The sequence below is a fragment of the Apis laboriosa genome, unplaced genomic scaffold (assembly GCF_014066325.1).
Source record: "Apis laboriosa isolate Shangri-la unplaced genomic scaffold, ASM1406632v1 scaffold74_cov149, whole genome shotgun sequence".
In the NCBI taxonomy this organism is placed as follows: domain Eukaryota; kingdom Metazoa; phylum Arthropoda; class Insecta; order Hymenoptera; family Apidae; genus Apis; species Apis laboriosa.
The window spans coordinates 114,442-131,301 of NW_025224330.1; the positions used below are offsets into that span (position 1 = coordinate 114,442).

The following is a 16,860-nucleotide window of genomic DNA, read 5'->3' on the forward strand; positions in this document are numbered from 1 at the left end:
ATACTGCATATTCTTCGTGCAAACGTATATAGATATAATATTATATATTCGCGAAACTTTAAGCGATCAAGGGGGATACCTCGAATCATTTACAAAACTTCAATGCTCGAACAACGAGACCGAGAGTTCGATGATGAAGGGGAAATAATGGAAACACGATAATATTCAGATCCGTTGAAACGTGATTGTTTCAGTTTCGAAAACAAAGATTCTGCCGCGAGAAGAGAAATTTACAGAAATGTTTTCAGTGTAACTCGCGTTACAAACGCAATTTCATATTCCAGTTATGGCTTGTATTGTCTACAGCATATGGAATTAAATCCCTCGATAAACGGCAAGAAAGCTTGCGGATAAATAGGATGAAAGACAAAAGATTTTGACAACAATGTTTAATTTATCAAAAAGATATAATTGATATTAAAGATTATTAATATTTCTGTTTTTATTATCAATTCGTACGTAGTTTTTTTTCAATTTCCGATATGCACATAAATGCAAAATAATATTAAAATTAATCGAATAAATTGATTCTTCGTCGTCGAGGAAACAAGGGTGTAATTTAATAAACGATCTTCATCCTCAATTGTTTTCCGCTTCGAAATTCTTTCTACTCGCGTACGGGACGATGGCAAACGAGCGATACAATTTATACAAATCGACGATGAATGCACGATGGCGCGACATCGTTTCCCATCTAGATCGTTATCGTTTTATCAAACGCCGGTTATTTTCTTCCCGTGTCGCGCGAGATTGAACAAATGTTGGCTCGAACGGGGTCGTTTCCATCGTTTCTGTTCATAAAGAACTTGACGCGAAATAACGGGGAATGTATTTCGGTTTTTCCTTCATGGTAACCGTGCCGAAATAAAGTTTAGCCGGCCTTTACGAGTGTAAAATAGATTGTCCTCGTTATTGTAGGCGATGCATCTCCATTAACGATGACACATTTCGACGACATGGCGAAAAACGCGGTGTTCAAATGCAACGTTGTTCCCTTTCTAAGTGCGCGAGTTGCAAAAAAGTAGGTCTCTGGCAGAGACATTGTCATTGAAAATATTATACGCAGTGAATGAAAAGAGAAAGAGAGAGAAAGAGAGAGAGAAATAGAAAGAGAAAGAGAGGGGAAGAGGAAGGAAGGAGGGAAGGGAGAAGGAGAGGAGAGGGAAAAAAAATGCTGAAGCTGAGGGGGATTTCGCAAGCGCGAATCCTTTGAGCATACAACAAAGAAGGGAAAAGAAAAATGAAGCACGAAAAGGGAAAGAAATAGAATAGATCGGGTAAACAGTAATTGAACCCTTTCTCGCATTATCTTTTTTTTTTCCTTCTCCTTTTTTCCTTTTCGTTCTAATTTATATTCCGCCCGACAAATTGCCTCGTACACTTGGAATAAAATTTCTCCGGTGCATCGACCTTTCTATTTCCGTTCCATCGCTAATAGAAAACGACACACGAGGAAATTCACAAGCTGGATCTATCCGTGCGCATTCACAATGCAATTAAATGTTAATCGGCTTTCGATCATTAATATTGGATCACGTGATTCTTTTAACGCGAAAAGAAAGGTAATCATAATATACAGGACGGAAGATCATCAACCCCGTACGAGGAGTTTCAAAGTTTCACGTAGTAAGGAAACGTAATACGTGTTTCAACCGCTAGCTAAATCACTCGCTACTTTCATTTCTTCCTTTTCAATAATGTGTCGTTGCTCTGGAAAGTCTTTCATTCTACGTTTCTCACAGGGGAGATGATACCTCCAACGATCCCATTGTAATATGTACGTGCTCTTTGTCGCGAAAACGGCAGGAATTCGCACTTTCGTGATCACGAATAAATTAACGCCGGCGCACGTCCGCGAATCTAAAGCTAGGAATCTGCTCTGCCTAAGAAAATATACCTGTCCCCATTTTCTTCACTTTCATTTTTATAATAACTCGAGAGACACACGTAATCAAAAGTGTCGTGAAAAAGCATTCCTTTTTATTAGTCTCGTTTCCCTCCAGACTTATTTGGATTTCGAGGTGACCCGAATAACCTGCACCCCTATCTGTTGTAAAAAATATACATCCTAAAAAATATACATTATGCGTATCCACCACGATCTTGTCCAAATCGTGTGGAGATACATATATATGCATATATCTACGAACGCGTTTTATGACACCTCATCGTCAATCTTTCGCGAGATCGATTCTCCGAGTTGTAGTTGTAAAGAAGACCCGGCCACGTTTCTCGTAGCATCATCGCGATTTATTTTTTAAATAAAATTGCAACTCAAGATCACCACCCACTTTACAATAAATAACACGTATATATTCTCGTTACATTCAAATTTGATCCGCGTAATCTCTAGAAGTGTAAATCCTCCGAGAATTTCCCCGTTAATCTTGTCCCGATTCTCTACTTCTCTATTTTCCCACTCAATTTGATCTTCGAATCGATAAAAAAAAAAAAGCACCGAACCTACGTAGTGACGATGAACTTGCTTAAATAATAAATTACGATCTGAAAATTCGTTGCGAAAATTCTCCATCCCCAACGATCTCTAACGATAAATCGTCAAGATGAAGCGAATTTCCAAAATGGTGTAACAGACGCGATCATTAACTTTATGGCATCCCGATCATTCGATACAAGCTTGGATCCGTCACTATCAACATTACCATAAATCAAATATCTGGTAAGTTATTACCTGTCTGATGGACTGACAGGCAAAGGAAGATCTAGGTGGAGCTTCGCCTGAGATCGTCCCTGTCAACCAACATATGCACGAGAACTCTACGTTCACCCTGTAGCATCTCGTAGCTACATCGGGTGGCCGGGCGAGCAAGAGGAGAAAGAGAGAGAGAGAGAGAGAGAGAGAGAGAGAGAGAGAGAGAGAGAGAGAGAGAGTCGAGTTGCGTGGTCGTGATGGTGGAGCGTTGGTGGAGGATACGAGGATGAGAAGGGATGGAGGAAGCGGTAGTAGGGGTTACGGTAGGTGAGCGGTAGAATCGGAGGCGGTGGGGGTCGATGGCGGTGGTTGAAGAAGGGAATGACCCCGTGCACCGGGGTCAACCATTGCACTATGCTCTCTCTTTCTATCTCTTTCTTTCTCTTCCTTCTCTTTTCACCCCCTTTCATCCTTTATCCTCTCGCTCGCTCTCTCTCTTTTTCTCTTTTTCTCCCTCTCTTTCTCTCTCGCTATTTCCTAGTCATAGACCGAACACTCATGCGCTTTGTTATCGGTGTATGTACCGACTGTACACCGTCGTACGAATGAACAACCTGAACACACGTACGCTGTGGTTCTGTACACGTGCGTCTACGTGCCTGGAAGAAGACTTCGAGCCCTACCGATATTTATGGTCAGATATGGGACAAAGATAAAAGAAGCATCGAGAATCACTTCCCGTTATTCGCTGGTCAATACGTCTTTAGCTTGTTTCGTTTCCCGGAAAAGGATCGTTGGAATCCATAGTGACCGTTCACGCATTGATTTTTCTATGTGAAACGCGGCTTCGGAATCGCAATTCGTATAGAGCCAGTCGATTATGAATAGGTGATATCGGTAGAAGATAGTATCTGACGGGATATAGTGGATATGTACGTAGATATGTTTGGGAAGATACATTGGAAGGTATCACTGGCGGTCAGTGATCGAGACTCGACCTAGAAATAAACCTCTAGTTTCTCAAGAAACTGTTCTCTTGGTTATACTATTCCTTTAAATCGTTCAATAGCCGGACTACGTGGAGCCGAATACAAAAGTCAGAATGAGAGGAAAATCCTTGGATACTTGGCCGCGGAGTTAATGCACTTATACTGATATATTAAGAATTGAAATTTCTTGAAATTTCGAAATAAGAATATAAACCGTTTTAGATTTAGCCGTTTCAAAATAAAAATTCCTAAGATACGTAAAAATAATGAATCTAAAAGAACGAGAAATTTTTTAATGGAAGAAGATAAAATGAAAAGAAATTTAGCTTTGTTGAAGATTAATTGAATATCGTTTAAGAAACATGAATAAATCAATTTCGTTATTTATATATCTATAAAAATGAAAAAAAGATTGGTCCGATAGCAATGAAATCAGATCGATTTTGAATCTTATTCTTTATTCTTTTTATTTTCATCTTCCAATTTTAGTTTTAAAAAATTTAAATATAATTTTAATAAAAAAAAATTTAATTATAAAATTAATTAATTAAAAAAAATTTTTTTCATTCTGTAGGAAAACTTGTTTTTTAAAACATAACTTTTAACTTTGATCATTTACATTATTTATATCGTATATATCATTATATAAATTTTATATACGAAAAATATAATATAAAATGAATAAAAAGATTTAATTAAGAATATAGATTAAATGACAGATACTCATTTCTTTTCCTTTCTTAATGTTTTTCTTTTATATTTTCTGCACTTATAATAATTCAAGAGTAAACTTAAAATCTTTGGAACAATAATTTCCCTTATTTTTCTGTATACTCGATAAAAATAAATATCCTGCATTTATATTCCAACTCAAAAAAAAAAGCAAAAAAAAGAAAAAAGGAAAAATTTAAGCGTATTTGTTCATTACACATGATTTAAGGAATAAAAATATAAATGGAAATAGGAAAGAAATACGCTTAAAATATTGTTTTGTGCTACACTTGAAATATAAAATATGTTAGGAAATGTCTTTAATTACTGGTATAGTGAACGATATCAATATTCATTAATTATATATTTCTATTTTCCATTTTATTTATATTTTTGTTATACATCTTGGAAAAATTTTTCTCCATAACTACTTCCTACCTCAAATGTTTCGCCGTTTCTACAAGTTTACCTTAAAAGAATTCGGTCTCCTCAAGCAGTTTATTCGTAAACAAAAAAAAAAAAAGTTTTAAATCTGATGAAGGCGCAGTAAAATATTCGGGTCGTTTCGAGGCAGCCATCCTTACAAGCTTGCTCTAACCTTACTTTATCGTTACCTCTATAGCTCTATTTCACGTTAATCCAGAGAATTTCAAATAAAATATTCTATGCTAAAATAATCCATTTAAAATATTAGAGTAATTTTTCTAATATAGAGATTTAAACAAAATAACAATGTAAAAAATAAATAAAATTTACTATCAATAGCATAAAAATATATATATATATAATTTTTAAGAAAATAGAGGTAAAAATGGAATATTAAAGTAAAAATGTCGCGAAACATAATGAAGCGAAATATTTTCTAAACAACATTCATCATCTTGTGCCGGCGTCTTGAAATACGCGAGAAAAAAATAAAAGTATAAAAAAATTTATAAAAAGAAGAAAAAAAACTTACCCGTGACGCTGAGCAGCGACATATTCGAAGTTGTTCTGTTAGATCGGTTTAATGCTGAGAGTTTCGTTTAATTGGCCAAGCAACACTTCATTGACGTGGAAATCTGTAGGAAAGTGATGCAGCTATATAACGAGACACGCCGGATCGAAGAAGCACACTCGCGTATACGACGTATAACCTCCTTTCCGCACCGATGTTATTATTTTCCTTTTTTTCTCGCACTGTGCGCCTAGTATCACGTACAACGTATGAATACGAGAAACACGTGTTTTATATATGCATATACACTCGTATATATATATATATATATATGTGTATATAATATGTATGCATATATATATATATTGATATATATATAAATATTACAGAGAAAGAAACAGAGAAAAAGAGATAGAGAAGGGGCGGGTGAGGCATACAGAGAGACAGCAGAGAAGGATACAATACGTATATGTGTGTCGCGATATGGCACTACAGGAATCGAAATTTCAAGGTAGAAGTACGAATGCAACGATCCGATATCACACTTCTCCTGTTCCTTTGTTCTCTATTTTCTCTTGTATTTCACCGTTTTTTTTCCTCATTCGCATGTGGCTATTCACACTATGTCTTTTCACTCGCAACGAATTTTTCTGTTCCACACCCGGCACGCATGTATCAACACAGCAAGGTTATCTTGGTTTTTATATTATATTCCGACGAGGCTCTGTCGCGCAACGCTTTTGTCGATTGTACACGAATGCCAACGAATTTGGACGTACTTGAAATTCGAATTTCAACCAATAACAAGTCTACAAATTTATAACTGCGTACGCGCACTATATGCTCGACAAATTTATTGTCACTAACATTCACGAAACACAAGATCACACGCCTATGTATGTACATGTACGTGTATATATATATATATATATGCACGTATATCTATATTTCGTTTAATTCCCCATTTTATGTAAGTCAGAAACTTTAGTCTCTGTTTAATGATCAGAACAACGATTAATGTGTTATTATTGCATTCGGCGTAAATTATATGCACGAGGGTTGTTCCGTTTCAGGTCGTAACCGTTACCATGCCGGGTATTGTATGAATCACAAACGCGATTACCATCGACACGGCGTAACAGCGAGTGGCTGTTGGTCACGCGGAAAATCGTGCTCGCGCGTTCTGGCGGTTAACACTGTTACTGTTCTCGCTCGCAAACACTATTACTCTCTTGTCATTTATCGGACATGCCACGTTTGCCACTTTGTCGTATTCCTTTTCGTCCTGTTGCTCCTTTGCTTTTGGCTCAGTCGATGCTAAGTCGAAGCACGTCAATTTCACTTGCGGTTCGTCGATCCTTACGAATAGTAATGACGAGTCGTCCTCGTGGTCGTCGATGAGTGTACGGCGATTTGACTTTAATAACGAGGCGGCGATCCCAACACGAGGATAGTAGTAATAATAGTAGTAGTAGTAGTAGTAATAGTACGGGAACGGCAACGCCAGCGCCAACGCGACGCAGCTGCTGGTCCTGTGCAGGTCGGTGGCTACGGTGTCGGTGTCGGTGTCGATGTTGTCATCTATCCGGTCGGAATAAGGCAGCATTGCCGTAGCACCGCGGGATGTTTGTTCGGACCGCTTTTGTGCACCGTAGGTTCGGCCGAGCGCCTCTCGTTTCAAGAGGAGCGCCCACCGTTCCACCTTTCTCGTTATTATCATAGTAGCAGGGGCTGCAGTGCATGCGCCGGTTTGCACGTATCCCGTGCTCGTCAAGGAACCGTACACCAACGACAGGCGCCACGTCCTCGTCGTCGTCTCGAGGCACGACCGGTTAAGGGCATTTCACACGATCACAGAGAAAAACGGGACGGATAGAGGGAACACGGATCAGGACCGAAAGAAACGAGTATACGCGCGTGTATATATATATATATATATTATATGTATATGTATAAGCAGATTTCGCAAGAAATTGGTGGACAAAAGGTGAGAAAAGAAAAGGATGTAAAACAAGAGAAAGAGAATGGAGGGAAAAGGAAAAAGGAAGAACGAAGGTGTAAAGGATATGGGGAAGGATAAATAACACACACCACGAATAAAATCAACGAGTACTATTCCAAACGGGACGATTCAGTTCACTAGTGCCTCTTTCTCTGTTTTGATCGCGACGTCCCGTCTTTACACGTTGTTTCTTTGATTGTTGATGATATTACGGTATGAAATACGATATTATACTGTGGCCACGGATGTGTGCGGTATTCCGGGTGCACTACCACATTAATGCGATGAAACGTTGTTGCGAACGTACGCGGACTGCTCGACGTCGAGCACTGTGCGGACGGAGACGCCTCCGACACGCCGCCGCCATCTTGCTACGTCAAGCAAATGACATAGCGCCGGCGTGGTATCGTCGGAAACCTACGAACGTCACCGACGTCGTACGATCGTTTCGACGAACGACCACGAATCAACCACCCTTTTCGACTGTTCTCGCGGAACTGTCGTGCATTTCGCTTCGATTGTTTTCTCATTTCTAATTCGACGTTTCTGTCGACGATTGCACGTTCGATTGATGTTCAGTCAACTTCCTTTTCAAATCTTTCTGGATATTTTATCGTTTCTTTTATCGTTTTGATTAAAATTTCTCTTCTTTTTTTTATTTTTATTTTTTTTATTGCTTGTGCAATGTATTACATGCAATGTATTATATGCATTCGCATATAACGTATTAATTATTTTGTGATAAATATCATGTCCTAAAGAGTTCAAATGTTTTTCGCGTATAAAACGTGATCGCATCTCAACATGATCTCAATATATGTGAGAAATTGATTAAGCATAATACAAGTACGAATTGAAAATCTGTATTTTTAATAAGTTTTTTCATTTTCTACTCAAATACGTTTATTTCTCAATTACAAACCAAAACTACTATTTCTTTTATTATATTTAATTATAAATTAATTATCTATTTTATCTATTAACTATTTTATCTATTATTAATTTTATCTATTAATTTTATATACTTAAATTGATCATCTTTTTTTATAGATATATCTGTATTAACTATATTTAGAAATATTAGATAAATATATTTTTATATTTAAAAAATTATTTTATTAAAATGATATTTAAATACATATATTTATAGATACATAATATTATTAGTATAACATTAATATTAATAAAATAATATTAACACTATAAACTTAAAATCGAAACTACGCATTTTAGGTTAGAAAATTGGTTCGTTTGAATGATTACACGTGAAGTCTTGTTTCTCGCGTGAGAAGCAACTATAATATAAAGTTGAACGAGCTAGAAGACATGCAATGTCTAAAATTTGCTGTTCTTGCGAATCACATCCGAAATAGAGCAACATATAACATTCGACTGACTAATAACATTCTCAATATAATCGTAGTTCAAAATATTTGAATAATAATATTTAATAATTTTTTTTCAATTAAGCGATGATATTTTTCAATTCTTTATAGAATCTGATTCAATTGATAATTTATAGGCAAAATTAAGCGAAACAATGATATGGAAGTATCAATAATGGGTTCATTACTCCCAAGCCAGCATCAAATGCTGACTTGTACCACTGGGAAATCGTTTCCCTTGTTCCATGATAATACTACTTGTTCACGTCCTCTATGCAGCAATACAATTGATATGGAGATATGTCTACATATTTCAAAAAATTTACTTAACTTTATTGAATTCTATATTCAATATTCGTAAATAAATAAATTTTAGAAATATTAAGATAATATATATATAATATAATAAAACTATAAAATTAATGAATTATAATAACAATTTGTTAAATAATTTTTTATTAAATAAATTAATATGATATAAAATATGATATAAAATAATATAAATTTAATAAAATTTTAATGTATAATATTTATAATATTAGTAAATAATTTAAATTATTATCTTTTAATATTTCTTCTCCTGTAATTCTTATAATTTTATATCTATAGATAATGATCATCCAACTAAATATGAATCGTACGAGCTCAGTATATAAATATATCAGAAGTTATATAACAGTTTTGTTGGACCGTGTAACTTGAACCGAGAAAAATATTTCTGAAAAGTAGCCGGTATTCGGTCGAGAGAAAGCGGAACTTTTGTAGCTCACTTTCAATGCGTTGTGTTAGTAGTCGTCTTACTCGTTTCAGGCATCACACGAAAACCATTTTACTTAAATCTTTTCTCAATTCCAGCTCAACATCTGATCATACGCCCACGTTTACCATTCTAAATGACGTAAGAATGACGTAATATACAAACGTTATTCCTGTCATTCCATATGCCTCTTAAAAACATTTTATTTCTATTTATCTCTTTTTTACGTCATTCATTATGCAGAATGATATGCATGATTACAAATATCCTATGTACATTAATATATGGTTTTTTATTCAAAAAAGATTTTTCAGATTTACTTTTTCTATTATATTTTTCTACTATAACGATAACATCAGAAAAGAACAATATAAAAATCGATAGATTAAATCAATACTTATATTAAAATGCAATTTAAGAATGTATTTTTTCTTTTTTTAATAAAATACAAGAAAAAATGATTATAGAGATATTAATAGAGATAATTTATAATTTAACTTACGTATTATATTATAACAAATTATAATTATAAGAAATTATTACACAAGAAATTTATTACACAAAGAAATTTATCAATATTCGAAACACATTCCAAGTAGTCTTCCATCAGACTAAAACTTGTGATAGAAACCGCACTTCGTTCATTTTCTTCATCTAACTTGACGAAACTTTGCCAACGAAGTTTCTTTTACTGATTTCCTTAGGTCCCATTGTGATACACTCTTCTTTACCTGAATGGATTATTCGAATCGTTATAGCCTTATTTAGTAATTTGTTAATGGCTATACGCAGCGTTCGATAATTCCTAAGATAGAACTGTTCTATACCTACAATAAAAAATTTAAAATTTCAATTGATTTCATAAAATTGAAATACGAAAAGATATGATAAGATGATGAAATTCAGACTAAAAATATTCGTCTAAAAAATATATGTCAATATGATTGTAATGATTAAATATAAATGCCCGCCCACATGCGGACAAATGTATGAGATGTGAGGATATCCGATAGCACTGATAAGAAAAGTTATTTATATATAGACATATTTAAATATAACCTTCGATAAACAAACTAAAATTCTATTTTAATAAAAAATGTTTCACAGACATTAAAAACAATGAATTAAAAAATTTTTAATTTTTTAATTTTTACAAGTAAAAAAAAAACATTGAGGTGATAGATAAATATGATAGATAGATCTAATAAATTGATAAACTAATAGAACTATAAAGAACTATAAAAAATGTCGAAATAATAATAATTTAATAATAATCTCAAAGAATCTCATTTCAAAGATTGATCATAATATGTATTAATATATTCATATACTAAATATAATTCAATTTGTTTTAAAAACTAAACATCAAAAATAATTCTAATGCTTCTGAACTACATTCAACCATCTAACCTACACAAATCCTCTCTGACCCATGCAGAATTGCTAACACAATTCCGGATACATACCACGGTACTAGGAGACATCTAAAATCACTAGAATCTATTTAATCGTAATTGCGTTATTTCATATGTACCGAATCTTTATACATAAGTTAAATATTAAATTAGAGATTAAATTTTACATATGAACAACAATCAACATAATACTGGTTATGGAAACCAGTAATACCATCAATAATTTAATTCACACAACAATGGTTAAAAGCATTTGGATTCATGTAATGTTGCACAAGATCAATATTTCAGAATTATGGAAATGAGCCAAAATAACACCATAATCCTATTGTTATCATGTTTCTTTATAGTCAAATAGCGGAGATAATCTTCGAAGCCACATCATGTATTACAATTTCAAGCGTCTTTTTAGAATTCTAGATTTTGTATCTTATATCGTTTACCGCTGAAATCCAGATCCTTTAGTCTAAAAGAGGTTAGAATAGATAGAATAGGTTCTATAAGCCACTGATACTGTATTTTGTTCTCTGCGTATTGAGTACGAAGCATATTGAGTTCGATATTGAGTTTAACGATCTTAAGGTTCTCAATACTGGCTTCGATGGATTTTCTCTTTTTCTTCAATACATTTTATAAGCATTGAATTTAAAACATTTTATATTTTATTTCAAATTCAATTTTCTAAAAAAAAAAAAAATAATTAGAATAAACGTTTAAATTATCAGAAATATTTAAGTTCATATATAGTTTCAAATTTTTTATACCATATTTTCACTAATTTATTTATACATATATTTTATATATCTTACCTTGTGTCTTTTATAATTTAGTAGTAGTAGTAGTAATAATAATCGTTGATTGTTAATCTTATGTCATTCATTTTCACTACAACATAAATCTTAATGTTATTATTCATATATATATATAATATTTATTAGTATCATTAACTAAATATTATATATTGTTAATATTTGATTTATAATATATAAATTAATCTATTAAGGAATGCAAAATGTGCTAGTGGTTGCAACTATATTGATTAGTGAGACAGTTAGTTTCGTTAATGTAGACACGAAGAGAACGCCAATATCGAAATTCTATGTTACACATCATCCATTAATTGTATATGTATTACATTCCATTACTATATTCCTAGATATCTATCGCAATGAGAGAATCAGTCACTAACTATGACGTCTATCCATCATTGATCGACATTGAATTATCCTCAAAATAAAAGATTTATTACTATACAAAATATCTTTGTTATTTTAAACAATAAAAGTTATCAAGCAATTATTTTTATATGTATAGAAATATCTAAAAAATCACATTTTTAATGATTTACATTGTGCATATACAAATTTTAATTGTCTAAACAAAGTAATATTTTAAAAAAGATATGAACGATTACTAAATTCAAAAAAATGAAATATTTTTGTAATAAATGTATATTTATTATATTTTTTATTAATAATTTGTTACCTATAAATTAATTTTTTATTATACTATTGGCATGCATACGTCAAGGAAACTTCATGCACATTAATTATATATAACTATCTTTAAGCTTATCCTATAGTAAATTCAGCACAAATCACGGATAACTGATAATGGTGTACCATATTCTGTACATACACATATATATTATGTATGATGACACGATGGTGCGAAATAACGAGATAACTTTGTAACAATAACGAAATACATACGTACATTGTATAATATAAAAGAAAGGAAATGCATAATGCAACTGAGAAACTGTAGTTAGAAAATCAGTTCTATTGAGCAAAATTCAAAATTGCATATTTCGTAGACTGATGTCATAGTTTATGTCAGTTCAAATACTACATCATGTATCATTATAATAATTTTTATGATAAAAAGTAGTTAAGATTATAATAAAATAATATTTCATTTATAGCATTAATGAAATTACATCTATTTAATAATTTTGTTTAAAATATATAATGTTATTCGAAATTTTTTTCAAAATGAATATGACATGGAGGTTAAAAAGAAACTAATGCAGAAATGACGTAATATAATATATTGCATAGATTATTAACAAATTTAAAGTTTTCATTGATTGAACGTTTCATATATTTTAATTTCATATACTTGATAAACATGACAAAAATTAACTTTTTTTTTGCATTGTTACGATTCAATATTCATTTGTTCACATATAATAAGCTGTCTAATCTTTACTAAAAACATTTTCAAGATTTCATAAATATAATATTTCGGAACAAATGATAATTTTATCTTATCATAATATTCATTATGAAATTAATTTTTTATTGAAAATTTTAAATATATGATACGTGCTAAGAATATTTGAAATGATTGATTGAAAGAAAAAATTGAAGGAATAAATTAAAAAAAGTGAGAATGAGATGAATCAACGCAAACACGAAAGAATTTTTGATATACTATTGACAAAATAAGTTTGATTTTATTATAAAATTCATTACAAAAGTTTTTTCTTGTATTTTTCATTCTTTTTTTTTATATAAGAGTTTTTTTATAATTTAAATCAAAATAATCTTTACAAGAAAAAATTGTTGAAAACACGTATCTTTATTGATTTCGATAATTTTTAAATATGCTAAAAATTAAAATTTTAATTAATTTTTTTTTTTATATAATAATGGTTAACCTTAATTTCAGAAATACTTGCAAAAAACTTTTGATTGAATTTACGTACATGTATATTCTTTCTGCGATATATGAAAAAAAATACAAAATATAGATACTTACGGGAAAATTGATTTGAATAGATCCTATTAAAATTTTTAATTAATAGATTAAGCAAAAAAAAATTATAAAATAAATAATCACATCTTTACTGTGTGTTTAGAACGTATAAATTTTACAGAAGAAGTATAGATAAAAAGAAAAAATAGTGAGAAACGATAGAGATTGATCAAAAATTGTGAAACTAGTGCCATCTCTTGAGTATTATAGATAAATATAAATGATCAAAAATTGTGAAACTAGTGCCATCTCTTGAGTATTATAGATAATATAAATGATCAAAAATTGTGAAACTAGTGCCATCTCTTGAGTGTTATAGATAAATATAAATGATCAAAAATTGTGAAAGTAGTGCCATCTTTTGAGTATTATAGATAAATATAAATGATCAAAAATTGTGAAACTAGTGCCATCTCTTAAGTATTATAGATAAATATAAATATACAAGAACAGCAAATAGTAGATAAAAAATGACTTTCACCGCCATCTTTTGAGAATAGATAAAACTAATATTATAGACATTAATTATAGACTAAATATAAGAATGCATTTTTATCATATTTGTTGTACGAAGATTAAGTCGAAAAATATAGATTTTTTTATTTTCTATAATAAAAATTTATATGTTTTATAAAAAATTGAAATAAAATGTTTATTATCTTATTTATAGTTCTTTTTAAAATTAGGTTTTAATTCTAATATAACTATTAACGCTACAAGTATTTTCTATACTGAATCGATAATATGGCATGTGATACAAAAATAGTAAAGGATCAGGTGACTTTTGAATTTTTTTCTTTCACGAAAAAAATATTTTATGTCACATCTATCTTATATTTCGTCTATATTATAATTTATTAAATAAAATATAAATATATTAAGAATATATATTTCATTTATGTACTTTATTTCAACAAATATTAATTTCTAAAAACTTTTATTTTACTTTTTATTATAAATTATTTAAATCTTCTGAAATTAATTACATAATTTTATGTTTTATATTTTAAATATTGAAAATATCGTTTTAATTTTTTGCTTATTAAATATATGAAATATTATACATGTATATGTGACATGTTTCACGAAATGATTAACAGATAGCTCTAAAAGCACTTTTCTCTCAATGGAAGTTTGTACTTTAGCAATCAGTCACGTGGTCACATAGAATAAGCCAATCAAAATCGATGCTGTGTACCATGTGATCGGAAAAATCGAAATGGTGGACGTATTGGGACGCAGGATCCCGAGAGGAGACGAAGGACGATAAACTGGGCAAGCGCTCATAATTCGTGTCATCGGTATTATCAATTTAAGAACACGATTAAGCACGAATATTAGTGTAATTTCCAGTAGAATCGACGACGACTGAACTAACACAAAAGTATCGGTGACAGTAGATCTTGTTTACTGAAGTGTCAATCCGCCCGTATTGTACGTGTATTCTCCAAGTGCGAGAAAACAGAAGAACAGTGTATATCAAGTACGCGAGAACCACAGCTGTACATATCGTTCTCTCGATAATACGTTTTTGTAACAGTGTATGAAGAAAGAGAATATATTTTGAATGTATGAGCAAGACGGAAGAAAACTGAAAGTTGTGAACAGACGGCAGTGCATTTACAGTAAAATTTCAAGTTTTTGGAAGCATGTCCAAGAATGCGCGCGCGAGAGTTTTGATAATTTATAAGAATGTGTCACACTGAGCATCTTGTTATCAGTAACAGAGGTAACAAAAATAGTTTATTTGAGTAGGCTTGTATGTTTTCATTACATTCTTTGACGATGATATGTAACAACTAGTAAGTGTCATGCCTGAACAAGAAATTCTTGATGACTTTAAGCCCGGTTTACTCTGTTGACGTTCACACTCACAGATCGTTGCTGATTGGTGGTATGGTCCATGACCCGCCAATCGGCATCGGAAGACGGTTTTCTTGCGAATGTCAGCCGTCAAGTCCGAGGCAATCGGTATCTCGGGAACGTATGTCGTTTTTCGCAATCCTTTGTGTATCCAACGAATGATCGATGTGTTACGATTACTGTTCACTCGAGATTATTTAGAATTATATTAAATATTGTTTCTTTTTGATATTGAGATGAATCCTGTATTGTTTAATTGAAAAATTACCGGCAATGACGAAGAAAATTTAGGGAGATATTTTTAAATTCGACTAATATAAATTCACAGAGAAAAAATAAAAAAAAGTAAATAAAATTTTAAAATAATAAAAAGATATATTTTCATTTTTTTATTTTAAGGTTAGAATTATTAACTAGAATCATAATTTTTTGTAAATTTGACATTTAACGTGAATCTGATAAAATATGTGTATATATATTTAAATTTAAAAAGATAACAAAGTATTATTAATCTTACATTAAGAATATAACAATTAAATAATTATATGAATCAAATAAATTTATATAATTGAGCAATGCAACAATGACATTGTTTATACAATGCATTAAATGCAAAAAGTTAATTAAAAATATTTATGTGTCATACATGTTTTTTTTTCCAGATAAGATACTTCCATAACGCACAAAAGTTTTATAATACAAATGCAAATATATCTGTAATCTTCTGCAATAAGTGTATTAAAATACTCAAATGGTACGAGGATGTTTACAAAACATTGAAAACCTTGGATTATTGTCTCAGTGGAGATACTGAGTTACTGCCTGCCAACAATAGCACACCTACACTCTTTTCAACTATATAGTGAATCTTATGATAAAATATAATGGCTGTCAGAAAGGTTTTGTTGGACATTCAGTGTTAAATAAATGATATCTGAGTTAAACACATTATCCTATAAATTCAAAATACTCTTTAATTATTAAAGAACAAAACAAAAATCTATAAATTTGACTGAATGTATAAATTTAAAACAGAAAGAAAACAATAAAATTTAATGATTCTATTTTATTATACAAAAAGAAAAAAGAATATATTAATCTATAGTCAGAATATTCTATGTCCTATCAAATAAAATGATATATTTAAATGAAAGCTTCAAGAAAAGTTTAGAACTACTTTAATTATTTTCTTATATCATATATTGAGATGAAAAAAAAATGATATTCTCAAATTTTTATTTTGTTGAACTAATTCATGATTAAAATTTGACATGATATATATGTATATAAATAAGGTTTTTTAGTTTATAAATATTGAATAATTTTGAGTGCATTTGACAAATTGAAATTAATGTAAACTGTATCTGTAAATAAATCATAAAATCAGT

General features: G+C 31.0%; 2 protein-coding genes across 2 annotated transcripts in view; both read right to left on the reverse strand.

The window, feature by feature from the left end:
- LOC122719345 overlaps positions 1-5,692 on the reverse strand; it is a 91,340-nt gene extending 85,648 nt beyond the window's left edge. The window contains exon 1 of the mRNA XM_043945083.1: positions 5,312-5,692. Within this exon, the coding sequence (XP_043801018.1) occupies positions 5,312-5,333 (22 nt within the window). The 5' untranslated portion in view covers positions 5,334-5,692. The remainder of the gene's footprint in view (positions 1-5,311) is intronic.
- Positions 5,693-6,231: 539 nt separating this feature from the next.
- Positions 6,232-7,187, reverse strand: LOC122719363. Its single transcript, XM_043945099.1, has one exon. It carries the CDS (start codon positions 7,008-7,010, stop codon positions 6,447-6,449), a length of 564 nt encoding a protein of 187 aa, XP_043801034.1. The 5' UTR covers positions 7,011-7,187; the 3' UTR covers positions 6,232-6,446.
- Positions 7,188-16,860: the final 9,673 nt, after the last annotated feature.

Excerpts from the sequence above, each read along its gene's own strand:
- LOC122719363 (XM_043945099.1), bottom strand. The coding sequence starts at position 7,010 with ATGATAATAACGAGAAAGGTGGAACGGTGGGCGCTCCTCTTGAAACGA.